At 38.6% G+C, this 17,503-nt stretch overlaps 1 protein-coding gene across 1 annotated transcript in view; it reads left to right on the forward strand.

The window, feature by feature from the left end:
* Taf1 (TATA-box binding protein associated factor 1) overlaps nucleotides 1-17,503 on the forward strand; it is an 818,869-nt gene that overhangs the window by 701,181 nt on the left and 100,185 nt on the right. Inside the window, exons 33-34 of the mRNA XM_090374096.1 lie at nucleotides 10,119-10,296; nucleotides 11,661-11,944. Of these exons, the coding sequence (XP_090230222.1) occupies nucleotides 10,119-10,296; nucleotides 11,661-11,944 (462 nt within the window). The remainder of the gene's footprint in view (nucleotides 1-10,118; nucleotides 10,297-11,660; nucleotides 11,945-17,503) is intronic.

The raw sequence follows: 17,503 nt of genomic DNA on the forward strand, positions 1-17,503 counted from the left end.
TCTTTTTCTGGGGCTCCAACAAGGCCCCTACCTAATCGATCGTCAGAAGAAAGTGAGAGCAATTCTGCTAAAAGAGCCAGAACTGAGGAGAAAACACCATCTGTGACACCGCTTTTCCTCATTCTGCATTCCACCGGAGAGCAGTCAATAGGGAAAATGTCACCTTTCTTTATCCAGAAAGGATTAGAAGGGATGGCCGGTTCACTCAAATCCGTAAAACGGCTGCGTTCTGGAGATATTCTAATTGAAGCATCGAACACAAATCAAGCAGAAAAAATTTTGAAAGCCACATCTATAGGGGGAATACCCATTATCGTAACCCCTCACAAAACTTTGAACTCTTCACGAGGTGTCATATCAGAGTGGGATCTTCTTCATGTTTCTGAAGAAGAGATCTGCTCTGAATTAAAAGAACAAGGAGTAACAGCTGTCAAGCGAATATCCATGCATAAGGATGGGAATCTCGTCCCTACCCGAGTTCTCATCCTAACATTCAACACCCCAAGGCCTCCAAGTTCCATCAAGGCAGGGTACTTAAACTGCCCAGTGAGGATTTACGTTCCAAATCCACTGAGGTGTTTTAAATGTCAAAAGTGCAGCCACTCACAAACAGCTTGTCGTGGTAACCCTGCCTGTGCTAGATGTGGTGCTAAAGATCACGAGAGCAAGGAATGTATAGCTCCTAAGCCTAACTGTATTAACTGCCAAGGAGAGCACCCTGCATACTCTCGAGCATGCCAGCGGTGGAAGGACGAAAAGGAGATACAAAAGTTAAAAACGGAGCTTAACATCTCCTACCCAGAGGCTAGAAAACGCATACAACCAATAAATAGCGGGAAGCCTTCATATGCTCAGAAGGTTTATTGGTACACAAACAGAGATGACTGTACCACCAAGAGAGTCATTCACGCCGATTGCACGCTATTTATTAAGTTCACAAAAGCCCACCAAAAAAACGCAGTCAGCTGCTACTCCTATATCCTATATCCTAGTGCTCCACCACTACCAAAACCAAGTGGTAAAAAAGAGCAACCAATAATAACAGAAACAATGGATGTAGAGAACAAGGAGGTAATGAACGAATCAGTCTTGGAACTCTTCGTGGAAGAGGAAATGGACACCGGACAGCATCCATACTTCCCCAAAAGAGATAAACCCAAGACTGATAAAAGTAAGCCCTCAGCAACTTGGAAGCCGCCTGATGGACCCACCAAGCCAAAATAATGGCTAAATTTCTACAGTGGAATTGTCGTGGATTCCGGCGAAATACTGATGACATCAAGGCCCTCCTGCATAAGCACGAGCCAGTTTGCTTTTGCTTGCAGGAGACTTATCTAAAAGCAAATGATGATCCTACCATACATAACATCACAATTTTTCGAAAGGTTAGAATTGTGGATGGTCCTGTTCATGGAGGAGTGGCTATCCTTGTGGGCAACCAGACCCCAGTTCAGCCCTTGCTAGTTACAACCAGCATAGAGGCTCCCCCTTTCTTACTTCTTGGGGATTTTAATGGACGTAATACCCTGTGGGGTAGTGCTAACATCAATGGAAGGGGATGAGTCATAGAACGTATGCTAAATGACAATGACCTTTCTCTTCTAAATATTGGAACAAATACCTTCTTCCACATGCCTACCCGTACTTTTTCTGCCATTGATCTCTCTATCTGCTCCCCCTTCTCTACTCCCTTCACTCACTTGGGAAGTGGAGGAGAATCCATACGGAAGTGATCACTTCCCTGTGATAACCTCGTTACACAGTGGGAGACCATGTCTTCCCTTCAGGTTACCACGGTGGAAGATTGATCAGGCTGACTGAACTGCCTTCCATCAGGCAAATTTTGACCTCAGTACGGTCAGTCGGGAGCCGATCAATGATGCAGTAACGTACAACACAGAAATTATCGTCCAAGCAGCTGTGAATGCTGTCCCAAAAACATCTACCCGGTTTCCACCATTTCCCAAACCTTGGTGGAATTCACAATGCACAGCAGCAAAAAAGGCACAAAACAAAGCGTGGGGGATATTCCGCCGATATCCTACCACGACCTTATAGCCTTTAAACACGCACGAGCCAAAGCATGCTATATCCGCTGTCAGAGTCAAAAGGAATCGTGGATCCGTTTTACCTCATCTATTAACCAGTCTACCAACTCTAAGGTAGTCTGGGATAAAATCCAGAAAATGAAGGGAAAATATACATCCCACCCTTCTTCAATCCTAGATTATAATGGATGCACTATTGCAGATCCAACTGCAATAGCCAATTCTCTTGGGGAAACATTCTCTAACATCTCTGCAACATCATCGTATTCCCCAGAGTTCCTGGTCCTGAAAAATAATATCGAAAAACAGGCACTTCATTTTAAGTCAAAGAGCCTTTATCCCTACAACGAGGCATTTACTATACAGGAACTGAAAAGAGCCCTCACTCTTTTCAAGCAAGTGCTGTTGGACCAGATGGCATCCATTATGAAATGATTAAGCATCTTTCACCAAAATCTGTGGATTGTCTGCTCCTTCTGTATAACAGAATCTTTACTGAAGGGCAGTTTCCAGATTCCTGGTGCGAGGCAACTGTTCTTGCCTTTGCTAAGCCAGGAAAGGATCCAAAAGTCACTATAAATTATCGTCCTATTGCTCTGACTAGCCGTTTGTGCAAAATCCTGGAGAGAATGGTTAATTCTCGTTTAATCTGGTATTTAGAATCAAATAACCTTCTCTCCAACATCCAGTGCGGCTTCCGAAGGAACCGGTCCACTTTGGACCATCTTATTAGATTGGAAACATCCATCCGGAATGCTTTCCTAAAACGCGAACACTTGGTGTCAGTGTTCTTTGACATGGAGAAAGCATATGACACAACTTGGAGATTTGGCATCTTAAAAGATCTGCATAGCCTTGGTCTTAGGGGGCAACTCCCCATTTTTATTAAAAACTTTTTAGCCAACCGATCTTTCCAAGTTCGTGTGGGATCCTCACTCTCTCGTTCCTTTAGCCAAGAGGAGGGAGTACCACAAGGATCAGTATTAAGTGTCACGCTTTTCGCCATTAAAATAAATTCCATCACAAAACAACTTCCTCCAACTGTAAACAGTGCCCTCTATGTTGATGACTTTAGCATATTTTGTCAGTCATGCAACATGAGGGTTATTGAAAGACAACTGCAGAAAGCCATTGATCGTCTCAATTGGGCACTTGCTAATGGCTTCAGGTTCTCGCCGGAGAAGACCGTTTGCGTACACTTTTTTCGAAAGCATAATCTTCATCCAGAACCTGAATTAAGGCTCGGACCAAATGCTATTCCAGTAGCAACGGATACAAAATTCTTGGGACTCATATTTGATAAAAAACTGACGTTTTTGGATCACATCCGTCAACTCCGCACAAAGTGCACACGAGGGCTTAATATTCTCCACTCGCTCTCCTCTACATCTTGGGGAGCAGACCGATGTACCCTTCTATGGCTTTACCGTGCACTTGTGCGATCCAAATTAGATTATGGGTCCCAGGTATATTCCTCAGCCAGAGACAGCATCCTTCGATGGCTGGACCCTGTCCATCATCAGGCCCTCCGTATCGCTACTGGAGCATATCGCACATCTCCTGTCCAGAGCCTATACGTCGAAGCAAACGAACCACCATTATCACTTCGACGTAAGCAGTTGTCTTTAAAGTACGCTTTAAAACTGAAATCTCTGCCAGACCATCCTACGTGGCCATTCATTTTTCAGCCACGATGGGAAAATTTGTACAATACCCGTAAGACTGCCAATCGTCCTTTTGGTATTCGTCTCCAAGAGCTACTCAAAGAACTTAATATCAAGGTAGACAAGGTTGCTCCAACACCAAAACAACCCCTTCCACCCTGGCATGCTCATGTCCTGGCATGTGACTTGTCCCTTAGAAATTGGGGAAAGTCGGACACTCCATCATCTGTCTACCTGCAGCTTTATTCAGCACACCGAGCTGAACATTCTGACTTCGCGCCAGTTTACACAGACGGTTCGAAGTCAATCATATGTGGGATCTGCTGCTGTCTTTACAGACACCATTACATCGGAGCAGATTCCCTCTGAATGCAGCATATTTACTGTAGAGCTGCACGCTATAGAGTTAGCCTTGGATCACATTAGTAAATGCCAATACCAACGGTTCATTTTATATTCTGACTCTCTCAGCGTGTTAAAGGCTTTAATATCTGTGAGATATTACCCTCATCCGGTTCGGTCTAGCATTCAGCAGAAGATTCACTTCCTCCGTGAACTGAATATGATATCCGCTTCTGCTGGATTCCCAGCCACATTGGGATTAGGGGAAATGATTTGGCTGACACCGCAGCCAAATCAGCAAGTCCCAATAATAATCACTGCCTGTCAGTCCCCTATATAGACTACAGGCAAATAATACACAATAATACTCCCAATGGCAGGATTCGTGGAATAGACAGACTGCGAATAAATTATATCATATAAAGCCTGTAATTGAACCGTGGCAGTCTAGTCTGCGCAGAATTCGTAAGGAGGAAGTTGTTCTTGCCCGGACCCGCATAGGACATAGTCATTTGACTCATTCGTTTTTGCTGAGGTCTGATGACCCTCCTATGTATGAGTCCTGTGGCACAATTTTATCCATTAGACACATTTTAATTGATTGTCCAGATTTTAGTAATATCTGTTTTACCGCTTTTAATCATCTGACTGAGCCGTATACACTCAGTCATTTTATCTGACAATGACCATGTGTCTGCTATTTTTAGCTTTTTGAAATCAGTAAACCATTTTACTCATATTTAAAAAAACCTTTGTTAATGTTACTTGTTTACTGATTTGTCTTTTACTGTTTATACTTGATTTTTCTACTTTGACTTGGTAACCTAATTCGTTAGGCCACTAAAAATTTTATTTTTTAATGACCAGGTTTTGGCGCATTATAGCCTTAGTTGCTAATGCGCCAATAAAATCCAACAACAAACAAACAAACAAACAAAAGCCCCAAATATAGTACTGAGTGACAAGCTATTTTTACCTCATTTTCCACGACGAACACCTCTTTCAGCATTTTTGACCTCCTAGCAGATATGCAACATGTGACATTTTTAGTTTACTCAAACAGATAAAATTGTACAACACAGTATAAACTTGAATAACATCTATACAGATATAACTATGTATTTAGCATCACCATAGTGAGGCATATTATGGCCTTGTTTCCCTTGCACCATAAAGCCTACAAACAAACTCTTTGAATGTGAATTCAATATTGATGAATTTATTGAATTTGATATTGCTAAATGTCTAGCCAAATCACCAGCTGCCACAAATAATTGTAACTTGTCAGTCCCTTGTACAACTACAGGTAAATAATATGTAATATGTTATACTCCCTGTAGCAAGATACATGGAATGAACAGATAAACAAAACAATGACATACAAATAAATTATATCAAATAAAGCCTGTAATCAAAGCATGGCAATCTAGTCTGAACAGGAATCACATATAGGAAGTTGTTCTTGCTCGTCGTCTGTGGAAAATATTATAGAGCAGGTTCAAGAGGTCATAGGAACATCTGTCAATATGTCGACAATTCACAGGGAGCAGCTAGGTTTAGTAGTAGGGCAGTTACACATAAGTCATATGCACTCCATCAGATTTTATTTGATGCAGACATAGTGTTGGAAATTTTCCAGTTTTTAAAAACTAAACATGTATTGTCATAAATGATTCATGTGTATTGTAATAAACATGAAACATAAAGAGGATAGTTTGACTCCTTCATGTCAATTGTGGAAAATATAAAGCAGGTTCAAGATGTCATAAGAACATCTGTAAAATATCAACCATTGACAGGGAGCAGCTAGGTTCAGTAGTAGGGCAACTGCACATAAGTTCAGTGTCATGGTCGCCAATGTGAAATAACAACTGGAGTGGTGTCACTACCAACAATAACAAACACCAGAACAGAAGAAAAAGGTGTTATGGATCTGTTTGACTGTGATGATACACTCCAACAGGAAGGGCTCTCTGGAAATCTTCAAAAAAGTTGGACTAGCCAATTCTGAGTCCAGATCTCAATCACTCTGAACGACTGTTGTAAGAGATGAATATAACATACACTGAGTTCAGTAACACAATTCTGAGTACAGATCTCAGTCACTCTGAACAGCTGTGAGAGAAGAATGGATCAAATTTTTGCCAATACCTATGATGACTAGGATGATGACTCATAATAACAACAGTTAACACACCAACCCGTAATCGTGGACTTAACTCTTGACGCAACTTTGTACAGCCTCTACCCCTGGCAGATGCACACAGCATGTTATGCAAGTTCTTAATATCCTTGAGATCCATTTGTTTAAGCAAGGATAGTAAGCAATGTACACGGTGGCAATGGGTGTGAATGCCCCTCTGCAAATTTGTTCCCCTTCCCGATTATACTTCTCCAAAATCTTCTGGTGGTTGCCACATTTTTGGAGATGTGCTGTGACATTCTAATCTCGTCCAGTCCATTATCAGAGGTGCTGCAGTGGAACCAAGGCATAATTGGGGCTAATTATCCTAATTTTATGAGTGTTGCCTTGTGCCATACTGTAATGCATGTATTGTCTGTGACACATGGGTTTCCTATAGATTTTAATTCTCGCTCTAGGGAGCTAGAGGTACCTTCTACTTCCAATCCAAGATGGACTGAATGAAAGAGGAAAACCCATTGAGAAAATTAAGCACTTCATCCTCTCCTCCCCTTTGTATAATGGCAAAGTATCATCAATGTGTTTCCATGCATTGCATGGAAACATGCAACCAGTTCTCTCTCCAGGTTCCCATTTTTAATGGGTTGGTTCCACCTCCCATATGCATGCACAGGAGAGGCAGAACCAACCCATTAAAAAATCCTGGACTCCAGCTCTTCCATGGTTAAATTAGCAACAATAGCACTTATTGGAAAGCCCATAGCCATGCCTGCCGTGAACCTGCTTATACACAACACCTTGGTATAGCATAGTAGTACGAGAGAGAGAGAGAGAGAGAGAAAATTCAACAGTGCTGCAAATATCCTCCACACTCAGGGAAATCCTTTTCCTTAATGTGGCATTGCTCTCCAATGGCACATGCTTTACACCATGCTTAATGGGAATGCACATAAAGAGGGACACCACATCAAAGACACCGTTGCCTCACAATCCTTAATTACTGGAGAATTCATAAAATCAACAAAGTCTTTACTGTCCTTAATGGTAAAAAACCTGGATTGTCCTACAATGTGGGATATCAGTTTGGCTAGAAATCTGGAGAGTGCATGCAACCCATGACTGGCTACCCACAAATGACATAATGGGCCTAAGCAGAATTCCTGCATTATGAACTTCTGGAGGCCATAAAATCTAGGTAGCTGGCAACCCATGACATGCAACATCCAATATGTGTCCATAGAAATCTTTCCAGCACAATTTTCTTATCTGATATCCACTATTGTAGGACAATCCAGCTTTACCATTAAGGACCGTAAAGACTGTTGATGTTGATTTTGTACACCCTCATGTAATTGAGGATTGTGAAGCAATAGTCTTTGATGTGGTGTCCCTTTTTAGTTCATGGTATGCCTTTGGGCTCTCCAATAAGTGCTATTGTTGCTAATTTAGCCACGGAAGAGCTGAGGTCCAGGATTTTTAATCGTTTGGTTCTGCCTCCCCCCATGCATGCATGGAAACATTATATCACCAATATGTCCACCATTATACAAAGGGAGGAGGGAATGAAGTGCTTAATTTTCTCAATGGTTCTCCCCCTTTCATTTGGTTTACCTCGGAGGTGGAAACAAAAGGTGCCCTCCCTTTCCTTGATGCGTTGGTTTGTAGGGATAGTCCTAAAGTGAGAATGAAAGTCTATAGGAAACCCATGTGTCACAGACATTATATGCATTATGGTATAGCACAAGCCAATACTATAAAAATAGCATAATTAGGGCCCATTGGATAGGGCTTGGTTCCAGTGCAGCACCTCTGATGGCAGACTGGAGGAATTAGACATATCCCAGCACATGTCTGAAAATGAAGCTACCCCAAGAAGATTTTGGACAAGTACATTCAAGAAGGGGAACAAATTCACAGAGATGTTGCTACCACGTACATTCCTTACTATCTGGGCTTAACATAATGGATCTCGAGGATATTACGGATTTGTAAGATGCTGTGTGCAGCCGGCAGGGTGGAAGCGGCTGCACAAGTTGTGTCAAGGGTAAAAGACCCTGTACTTATTGAGGGTACAAGTGGAATGGTATACAAGATAAAATGTCTGGATTGTGGGGACTGTTATATAGGGGAGTCAGCGTGTAGATTTAAAGATCATAAGCCAACTGGGCTAGCTGGGTGGGTAAAGTGCCTGCCTGGCAACCCAAAGGCCGCGGGTTCGAATCCCGCCTCAGGCTTGGATCAGAGTAGAAAATTCAAAAACTTTGGGAGGTGCATTATGGCCACAGAAGCCAATGCACCAACAACTAACACAAAAAAAAATAATAATAAAATAAAGATCATATTGTAGCATGTAAAAGCAATAGAGTCTGATGATTATAGGAAATCTGCTGTGGCAGCTGAGCACTTCTGGGAGGAAGATCATCTAATTTCTCCAGGTGACACATTTATTTTTGATCATTCGCATAGGTATTCGCACCAGAAATTGCTTGAGAGCTTACAAATTTGTTCTTTGGAACATAACACCATTAACAGAGATAGGAGAGTCCTTATTCATCCCCTCTTCAAAACTGTGATCCTAGGATGGATGAATGGTTCCTTCTGTAGTGCACCTGGTCCATTTCTAGTCTCCATGCACATGTGGAGGATAATTCCCATGCTCCTTTTGCTAATTTAGCCATGGAAGAGAGATGAATGTAACACACACCGAGCCATTTCTAGCTCGGTGTGTGTTACATTCATCTCTCACAGTTGTTCAGAGTGATTGAGATCTCGACTCAGAATTGGCCAGTCCAACTTTTTTGAAGATTTCCAGAGAGCCCTTCCTGTTGGAGTGTATCATCACAGTCAAACACATCCATCAGAACAAAACATTGTATTGTGAGATTTCACTCCATAACACCTTTTTCCTTCTGTTCTGGTGTTTGTGATTGTTGGTAGTGACACCACTCCAGTTGTTATTTCACATTGGCAACCATAATATTGAACTTATGTGCAGCTGCCCTACTACTGAACCTAGCTGCTCCCTGTCAATGGTTGACACATTGACAGATGTCCCTATAACCTCTTGAACCTGCTGTATATTTTCCACAGATAACATCATGACTCAAACTAGCCTCTTTATGGTTCATCAAAAATTTTCTGTGAATTTGTGAGACTGTCTAGGCCTTTTTCTTGGAGATCACTTATGATATTCCATCCTTGAATAACATCCACTTTGAGTTTTGGAGGTTCAGATGAGTTGCAATTGTGTACACAGAAAGGTTTTTTTTTTTTTTTTGTGGCTTTCAACCACCGTCGCACGTTGAAACCCTATAAGTTCTGAATTATGACCTATGCTGGCTTCTGATATGCCACTCTTCCACAGGCAGACTGACAAGTTGATTTATGAGAGTATATGTCAGTCAGTCAGTTGGTATGGATGCATGGGGACTGTTGCAGTTCATTATTTATGGAAGGATGTTCAAATACTTTTGATCATATAGTGTAGCTGTTTTTATTTGCTCTATGATGTGCCACAGTAAACCAAATTTAATGTTTTAAAATCAGATATGGAAAGGGAAATTCATAAAACACTTTGATCTCGTTGTGATATAATTACAAGTGATACATTGATGCAAACAGTTAAAATTATTTCACTTTTCTCATTTTTTTGCTATTGACCAATATTTTCATGAAGAATTTTTAAAAATACTTCAGAATAACAAGATTAAGACCAAAATAATCTTTCAGTAAATATTTTGTAGAATCCATTAATCCAATGATTTTGTATTATTTTAAAATAACCAAAATTTGCTTAAATTGAAAAAAATAAATAAATAAAAATTTATGAATGGTGTTATTTCTTGCTAGCTTTCTAAGAATAAATAGATACTGAAACTTCTGTTTTTAGCCTATTTATACAGTTGTTTTCTCTCCTACTAGACACAACCCTTTTGGTTTCCAGTTAGTGCTAAAGTAGTTCCAGATTACCACAACATAGTAACTAGACCAATGGATTTGCAGACAATGAGAGAGAAATTACATCAACGTAAATATCAAAGTCGTGAAGAATTTTTGCAAGATATCAATCAGATTGTTGAAAATAGTACATTGTACAATGGTAAGTTTAGAGAAGGTTTATTGTTTGAGAAAATAACAATACAATATTATGTGTTTCTGTCTTTTACTTCCTGGTTACTATATTGTCTTCCTGTGACAGTGACAAGGCTTGGGCTCTTTAGAAATGGTTTATTTTATCCATTAGTCAACATAAAGTAACTGTTGTTTTTAATTGAATAATATCAACCAGTAAGCAAATCCAATGTTCATTAAAATCTCAAAGGCACTGTTGTGACTGGTTAGACAAATTTCGGTCACTCATCAGACAATGGTTAACCTCAGTTAGCAACTTTTGTGTCAAGTAGTGAATAAATCAGTTTTTTTTTTCTAAACACTACTTGGATTAGATTCACTAAATCTATTTGCCGCACAACATAAAGTTTGCTTAAAACTATCTGTTGTCTGATCAGTGACCCAAATTGTAGTAAATAATGAATTCATCTACTGGGTGATGTTATACGATTAAAAATGATATTGGTTACTTAAGGTTCGCTATATTTAGCTGAAGTAGTGCAGGAAATGTTATTTTCATAACACAAAATGATGGATAGGTATTGAGATTAACTTCTTTCTGCTTTTCTCCCACTAGCATTTTTGTGATGGGTAGCATTTCAGCAGTAAAAAATGGTAAACCCCAACTACTGTTGAGTCTACCATTTTCTCATGTTAAAGATTTGTGATTCCTAATGATTCTTTACTATATTGCGATAAAGGGAAATCATATTAATGTTTTTATCAATCTGAGTCGCTCTTAGCATATATTTCTTGCTATATTCACTTTATCCAGTATAGCTTGCATTGATAATAATTAGGATTAAATGTGATTTAATACATGCTAAAAGGGTAATAAATAACACAAAACTTTACTAAAACTACAAGTGATACATTGATAATTACAAGTGATACATTGATGCAAACAGTTAAAATTATTTCACTTTTCTCATTTTTTTGCTATTGACCAATAATTTCATGAAGAAAGCACTGGAAAAAGTAGGCAATGTTCTAGCCACTTTATAATATATGATGTCACCTGTTGCAATATGTAATACCATATTCTGCTACACCTATATTTTATCTTAAACATATAAAAAAGTAATAAGTGATTTTTAATGTTAGATTAAAATATATATAGCACTCCCATTTTTATTATTTTTCCTGAATTTGGCATTAAAATTCACTGCTCTCTCTTCTTATGAAACTTTTACACTGCACACATCATTCCAATGGCTATCCTTGTAATTATTATTTATAATTTTACTTGATTTTCTGTCACTCAAAGTTTAAGATAGAAAATTTTTCATAAGTTTATATAGGAGCTGTTGTTGAGTTCTGTTGAAATCACTTAAATGTCTAATGTACTTTTAGGAGCAAAGAGTACCCTTACACAGACTGCCCAAAGGATGTTAGAGATGTGCTTGAAAAGATTTGCTGAAGAAGAAGAAAAACTAATGCGATTAGAAAAAGCCATAAATCCACTTTTGGATGATGATGATCAGGTTGCCTTGTCTTATATCCTTGAGACTATTGTGACAAAACATTTAAAGACGATACCTGAATCATGGCCATTTCATAAACCTGTAAACAAAAAGTTTGTGAAAGATTATTATAACATTATCAAAAATCCAATTGACTTGGATACTATAATAAAGGTAAATATTTGTTATATCAATTGGTTCATTTTAAAGAGAAGTTAAAGATTACCGTAATGATCAGTACTGATAGGTAATTTTCTATTTTACTAGGAAAGCTTTATTTATCATTTCATTTTTGGAAAGCTTTCACCTGTTGATTCAGGATTGATTAGATTTATCAAAATTAGATGTGTTATTATTCATTTTCTTATGTAGAATATCATTTTTTTTTTTTTTTTTATGCACACCTGATACATTCTTTGATGTGATTTCAAGTATGTTTTGAATAACATATCCATTTATATGGAAATCGGATTGAAATCATCTAGTAAGTACTACTACTATTTCTTATTAATATTAGTATTAACAACATGATACAAAGAAGCGAAGCTTATACAGCACCAGCCAAAAAAAAAAAAAAAAAAAAATCCCCATTCCTTTTTTATTCATACTATCCATCTCCACAATACTAGGAAGTTTATTCAAACAATTAATTATTCTTTGGCTGAATACAAATTTCTGCACATCTATTCTGCATCCATCCTTTTACAATTTAAATTTATGCCCCATTTTTTGTTTCATTTCAGAAGAGGTAAAGATGCCATCAGCATTTAATTTACTTAACACTTTTAAAGCTTATAGATTTCATAAGCTAACACACAAATACTTACTTTCTAGAAACTGCAATTCACACAACCCCAGCCTTTCTTGGCATGAATATCCTTTGCCTTGTCTAATATTCTTGTTGGGAGCACCCCAACAAGATTAGTTGGGGGGGGGGGGGGGGGGGGGGGTTGCTCCCAATCTTGGTTTTCTTCTCTGCACCCTTTTCAACAAAATTAATTGGGGGTACTCCAAACTAATCTTTTTTCTTCTTTGCACCCTTTTCAACAGGTCTTATGTTCTTCCTAAAATGAGGTTTCCACACCTGTATGCAGTATTCCAGATGTGACCTAAACCATTGCCTTAAACAATGGGATCAGCATTTCTTTTTCCCATTAGAAAAGTTCCTGTATATCAATGACAGAACCCCATGTACTGTTTCAGCAGCTTTGTCTGCATTTTTCAGATAATTTTTAATGTTAGCCTTACAATTTCCCTTAAATCTTTTTCATACTCTGCTACATTTACTTTGGTACCACTAAGACAGTATGTTATTCTGGCATTACTGCATACTTTGCATTTATCACTGTCTAACTTCAGTTGCTGTTTTCTAGAACAACAGTGGACCTAACACCGAACTCTGTGGGACTCCACCAATAACATTAGTCCACGAAGAGCAGCACCCATTGATTACTACCCTCTGTCTTCTCCCACTTAACCATCCTTTTATCCATTGTAGCAACTTACCCTTAATACCATTCTGCACCAATTTGTACAATAGTCTTCCATGCGCAATAGTGTCAAAAGCTTTCCTGAAATCCAAATATATGATATCAAAGTTAATTTTTTGCATCCAGTTCCTTTGTAACCACATTATATAATAGCCTATCAAATTTGTCAGACAAGACTTTCCTTAACAAACCCATGCTGTGTCTGAATTATTGCTGCAGTCTTGTCTAGATGATCCTGCAATGCATCTTTAACCAGTGACTCCATTATTTTACCCGTGACTCCATTATTTTATTAGTTTATAGTCATTTGAGTCATTAGGCCTATACCCGGAACAGAAGTTAAACTAACTGGTCTGTAATTACTCGTGTCACCCTTCGTTCCCCCTTTGTGAATTGGGGATACATTTGCACATCTCCAGTCCGTGGGAACCTCCATGAATCCAAGGATGCTCTCATAATTATGGCTAAGGGTTTGCTTAGTTGCTTTGCCACCTCCTTTAATATAACTGGATAGATCCCATCCACCCCAGGTGCTTTTCTTATGTTTAACTTCAACAATTTCTCCTCCACTTTGCTCTCAGTCATTACAAAATCATTAAGTACCCTGCTACAATTTGATAACCTTCTGCCATTTTCAAACTTTAATAATTCCTCACGTGTGAATGTAGATGCAAAATACTCATTCAGTTTGTTTGCTATCTGAGCAGGATCATCAATGTCAAGTGGACCAATCAGATTCATCCCATTCCTTTTTGAGTTTATATAAGTAAAGAAATCCTTGCTGTTTTTCTTAGCATCTTTTGCCAAAGATTTCTCGTAATCTGCTTTCGCCTGCCTAACCTCCTTTGTGACCTGATTACAGACTAGCTTATATCTGCCATATTCTTCTGAGTCGCTTGATAATTTATATGCATCCAATGCATTTTTCTTCTCTGTTACGAGTCTCATTAGTTCATTTGATAACCGTTTAGGCCTAAACCTTGAACAATATTTCTTAATAGGTATGAAACTTTTAGTAGCATCCGCGATTAATTCATTGAATGCTTCCCACTTAGAATTTACTGTTGGTAACATCGTCAGTTGATCCCACTGTACAGAATTTAAAAACTGTCTGAGACCACTGTACTCACCTTTATGGAAGCAAAAACCCCTTCCTTTACCCCTGATGGTAATTAAATCTTTAAGTAAATCCCACATCAGTACACTGTGATCACTGCCACCTAGTGGTTCCTCTATCTGCAAATTCTTAATACACGAATGATCACTGCTGATAACCAGATCAAGAGTATTAATCTCTCTCTGGTTGCCTCTCGAACATGCTGCTGCAGAAAACAATCATCCAATAAATCCACAAAAGTCTGACTAGTGTGTGAGTGACCAACCCACAAGTTCCAGTCAATATCTGGGAAGTTAAAATCTCCCATTATAAGACATTCTGATTTACTAGCTCATTCTATTTCTCTGTACAATTGTTTATTTTACTCATTTGAGTCATTAGGCCTATAACACACTCCTGCTCTTATTTTTGCTTTCGCAGTGCTCATGTCATAGGCCATATTGCTCCTGGAAAATGCTCTTGTCAATCCCTGACCTTTCCACATCCTCCGTATTTGGTGGTGACGGGCTCAAACCCCGGTCTAATCAAGAAATGTGTGCTACACACTGCTGCTCCTTCCCACCTGGCTACGGAGGCACCAACCATCCTTGTGAATAGGAGATGTGTTCCTACACTTCCAGTCTACAGGTACTTGTCTTGAATCTAAAGCTGCTCTCATTGTCATGGTTAAAGATTTAATACCTCCTTTGCATCTTCTTTTTGTATAATTGGACAGATTCCATCAGCCCCAGGTGCTTTGTTACTTTTCTCTTCCATCTTCCTCTCTGTTATTACAAAATCATTTAACTCCCAGTCAATGTTAAAAAGGCTTCTGTTATTCAGTTTATCAGCAATCTGTACAGATTCCTCATCATTTATACCATTCATATCCAGTGGACCAATGTGATTCATCCCTTCCTTCTATTGTTAGCATGCACAAAGTCCTTGCTGATTTTCTTTACATTCTTAGCCAAAGACTTTTCATAATCTGCCTTAGCCTACAAACTTCCTTGGTAATTTGATTATATGATAGTTTGTACTTATTGTAAGACTGTTATCCCTGACAATTTATAATCATTGCATGCATTTTTCTTCTCTGTCACTAAGTTTATCAGTTCATCTGCATTTATGAGTAATACAGTTTATAATAGATAGCCGATTTCAAAAATTAATTTTTGAAATCAGAAGAGTAGGAGAAGATTGTGCCTCTCATTCATTATTGATCAGTATTAATTGAAAATGCTGAAGTTTTTTAGAATTCAGATCCAGTAATTGAATCATATGATGATACATAAATAGATTTAAAAAGTAGTATTACATTGAAATAGATTTTTTTTAATTCCGATTTTCTTTATGACAGTAATTTCACGTAATAATTAAGAGCAAATTAATATTTAAAAGCAGTTAGGTACAAGGTATGAACTTAGTATATAACTAGTGGAAAACTCATTGCTTGTGGCCCCAGATGTGTTCAGGGAACTCTCTCCTGAAAGAATTAATTTTTTCTGGTCTCTTTGAAGTAATGTGGTTTATTATACATAGAAAATATGTACCATCATATTATCCAAAAGCATGAAACATTAGGAGTTGATCTCTCTTTTTTATTGTTTTGCATAAAATTAAGATATTTACTAGAAAATTATGCTTTCAAAATAGCTTTGACCATTTATTTAAGTCTGAGACTCTTTAACACATTTGCTGTCACCTAAATGTGAGGGAATCATAAATATTGAAGAAAATCAACATTCCGAAAATCCCCCATTCTGAAAATTTATACATAATGGCTGAAAATTAAAAGTTTGGAATTCATTGCTAAAAGTGAGCACTTTAGTGCTGAGCCATAAATCAGAATAGATGTTACAGTTTTATAAAATGTTTATTAAAGTACATAAGTCTATAAACAAAAGCCAAGCATTACTGAAAAGCATTCAGTTAGTGTGTCAGTACTGAGTACCTCTTAATTTTGTGTGTGTTTACATTTACAGAACTCATTAGTTGACTTGCTTATGAATGCCGGCTTGTATGTGTTACAGCACAGCTCTTGGGTGCATTTTGAATGCAGCATATGACTCCTATGGCTGGTTATATGCATTAGCATTAGCAGAGGCATATGATGCAAGAAATCAAGCTTATGCAGCATCAGCCCAAAAAAAAAAAAAAAAAAACCACTTCCACTTCACCACTCCGTTCGTTCAAAATACCTGTCCAGCTGAGCCTTAAATTTATTTAGACTATCAACTTCCACGACAAGGGATGGAAGTTTGTTCCACCAACCAACTACCCGCTGGCTAAAGGCAAACTTCCGCACATCTATCTGTCTTTCCTCAATTTGAATTTATGCCCTCTCGGGTTTAATCTGAGCTAGAGAAAGAATCCCATCAGCATTGAGCATGCTCAAACCATTCAAGGCTTTACACACCTCTATCAGATCACCTCGCTGGTGCCTAGTCTCCAGACACTGTAATTTGCAAAACTTAAGCCTTTCTTCGTAAGAGCACCCCTTTGTTCCATTCACTAATCTTGTTGCCCTTCTCTGTACTCGTTCCAGTAGCTCTACATCCTTCTTGAAATGAGGCCTCCAGACCTGTATACAGTACTCTAGGTGTGGCCTGACCATTGCCTTATACAAACGAATAATCACCCCCTTATCCCTGCTAGAGAAAAATTCCTGTATATCATTGACAAGACACCATGAGCTATTCTTGTAGTCCATCTGCACTGCTCAGAGAACTTCATATCTGCCTGCACAATTACCCCCAGGTCCTTTTCATTCTCTACCACTGTCAGTGTAGTACCACAGAGTTGATACGTTTCTCTGGGGTTGCAGTTTCCCATATGTGGTACTTTACATTTGTCAATGTTAAACTTCATTTGCCACCTCTCAGCCCATCTGCTCAACCTTTTCAGATCCTGTTGCAGCAGCAGCATAGTGTCAGTAGTGTCCTTGCCAACCTTTATATCGTCTGCAAACTTGGACCTTAAGCTTGATATACCATCATCAATATCATTTATAAATACAGAAAACAATAATGGACCCAACACTGAACCCTGAGGGACTCCACTAATAACATTAGTCCACGATGAGCAGTGTCCATTGATTACCACACTCTGTCTTCTCCCCCTCAACCACCCCTTTATCCATAGCAG

Source organism: Mastigoproctus giganteus, chromosome 5 (genome assembly GCF_048544385.1).
Source record: "Mastigoproctus giganteus isolate SK-2022 chromosome 5, ASM4854438v1, whole genome shotgun sequence".
NCBI lineage: Eukaryota > Metazoa > Arthropoda > Arachnida > Uropygi > Thelyphonidae > Mastigoproctus > Mastigoproctus giganteus.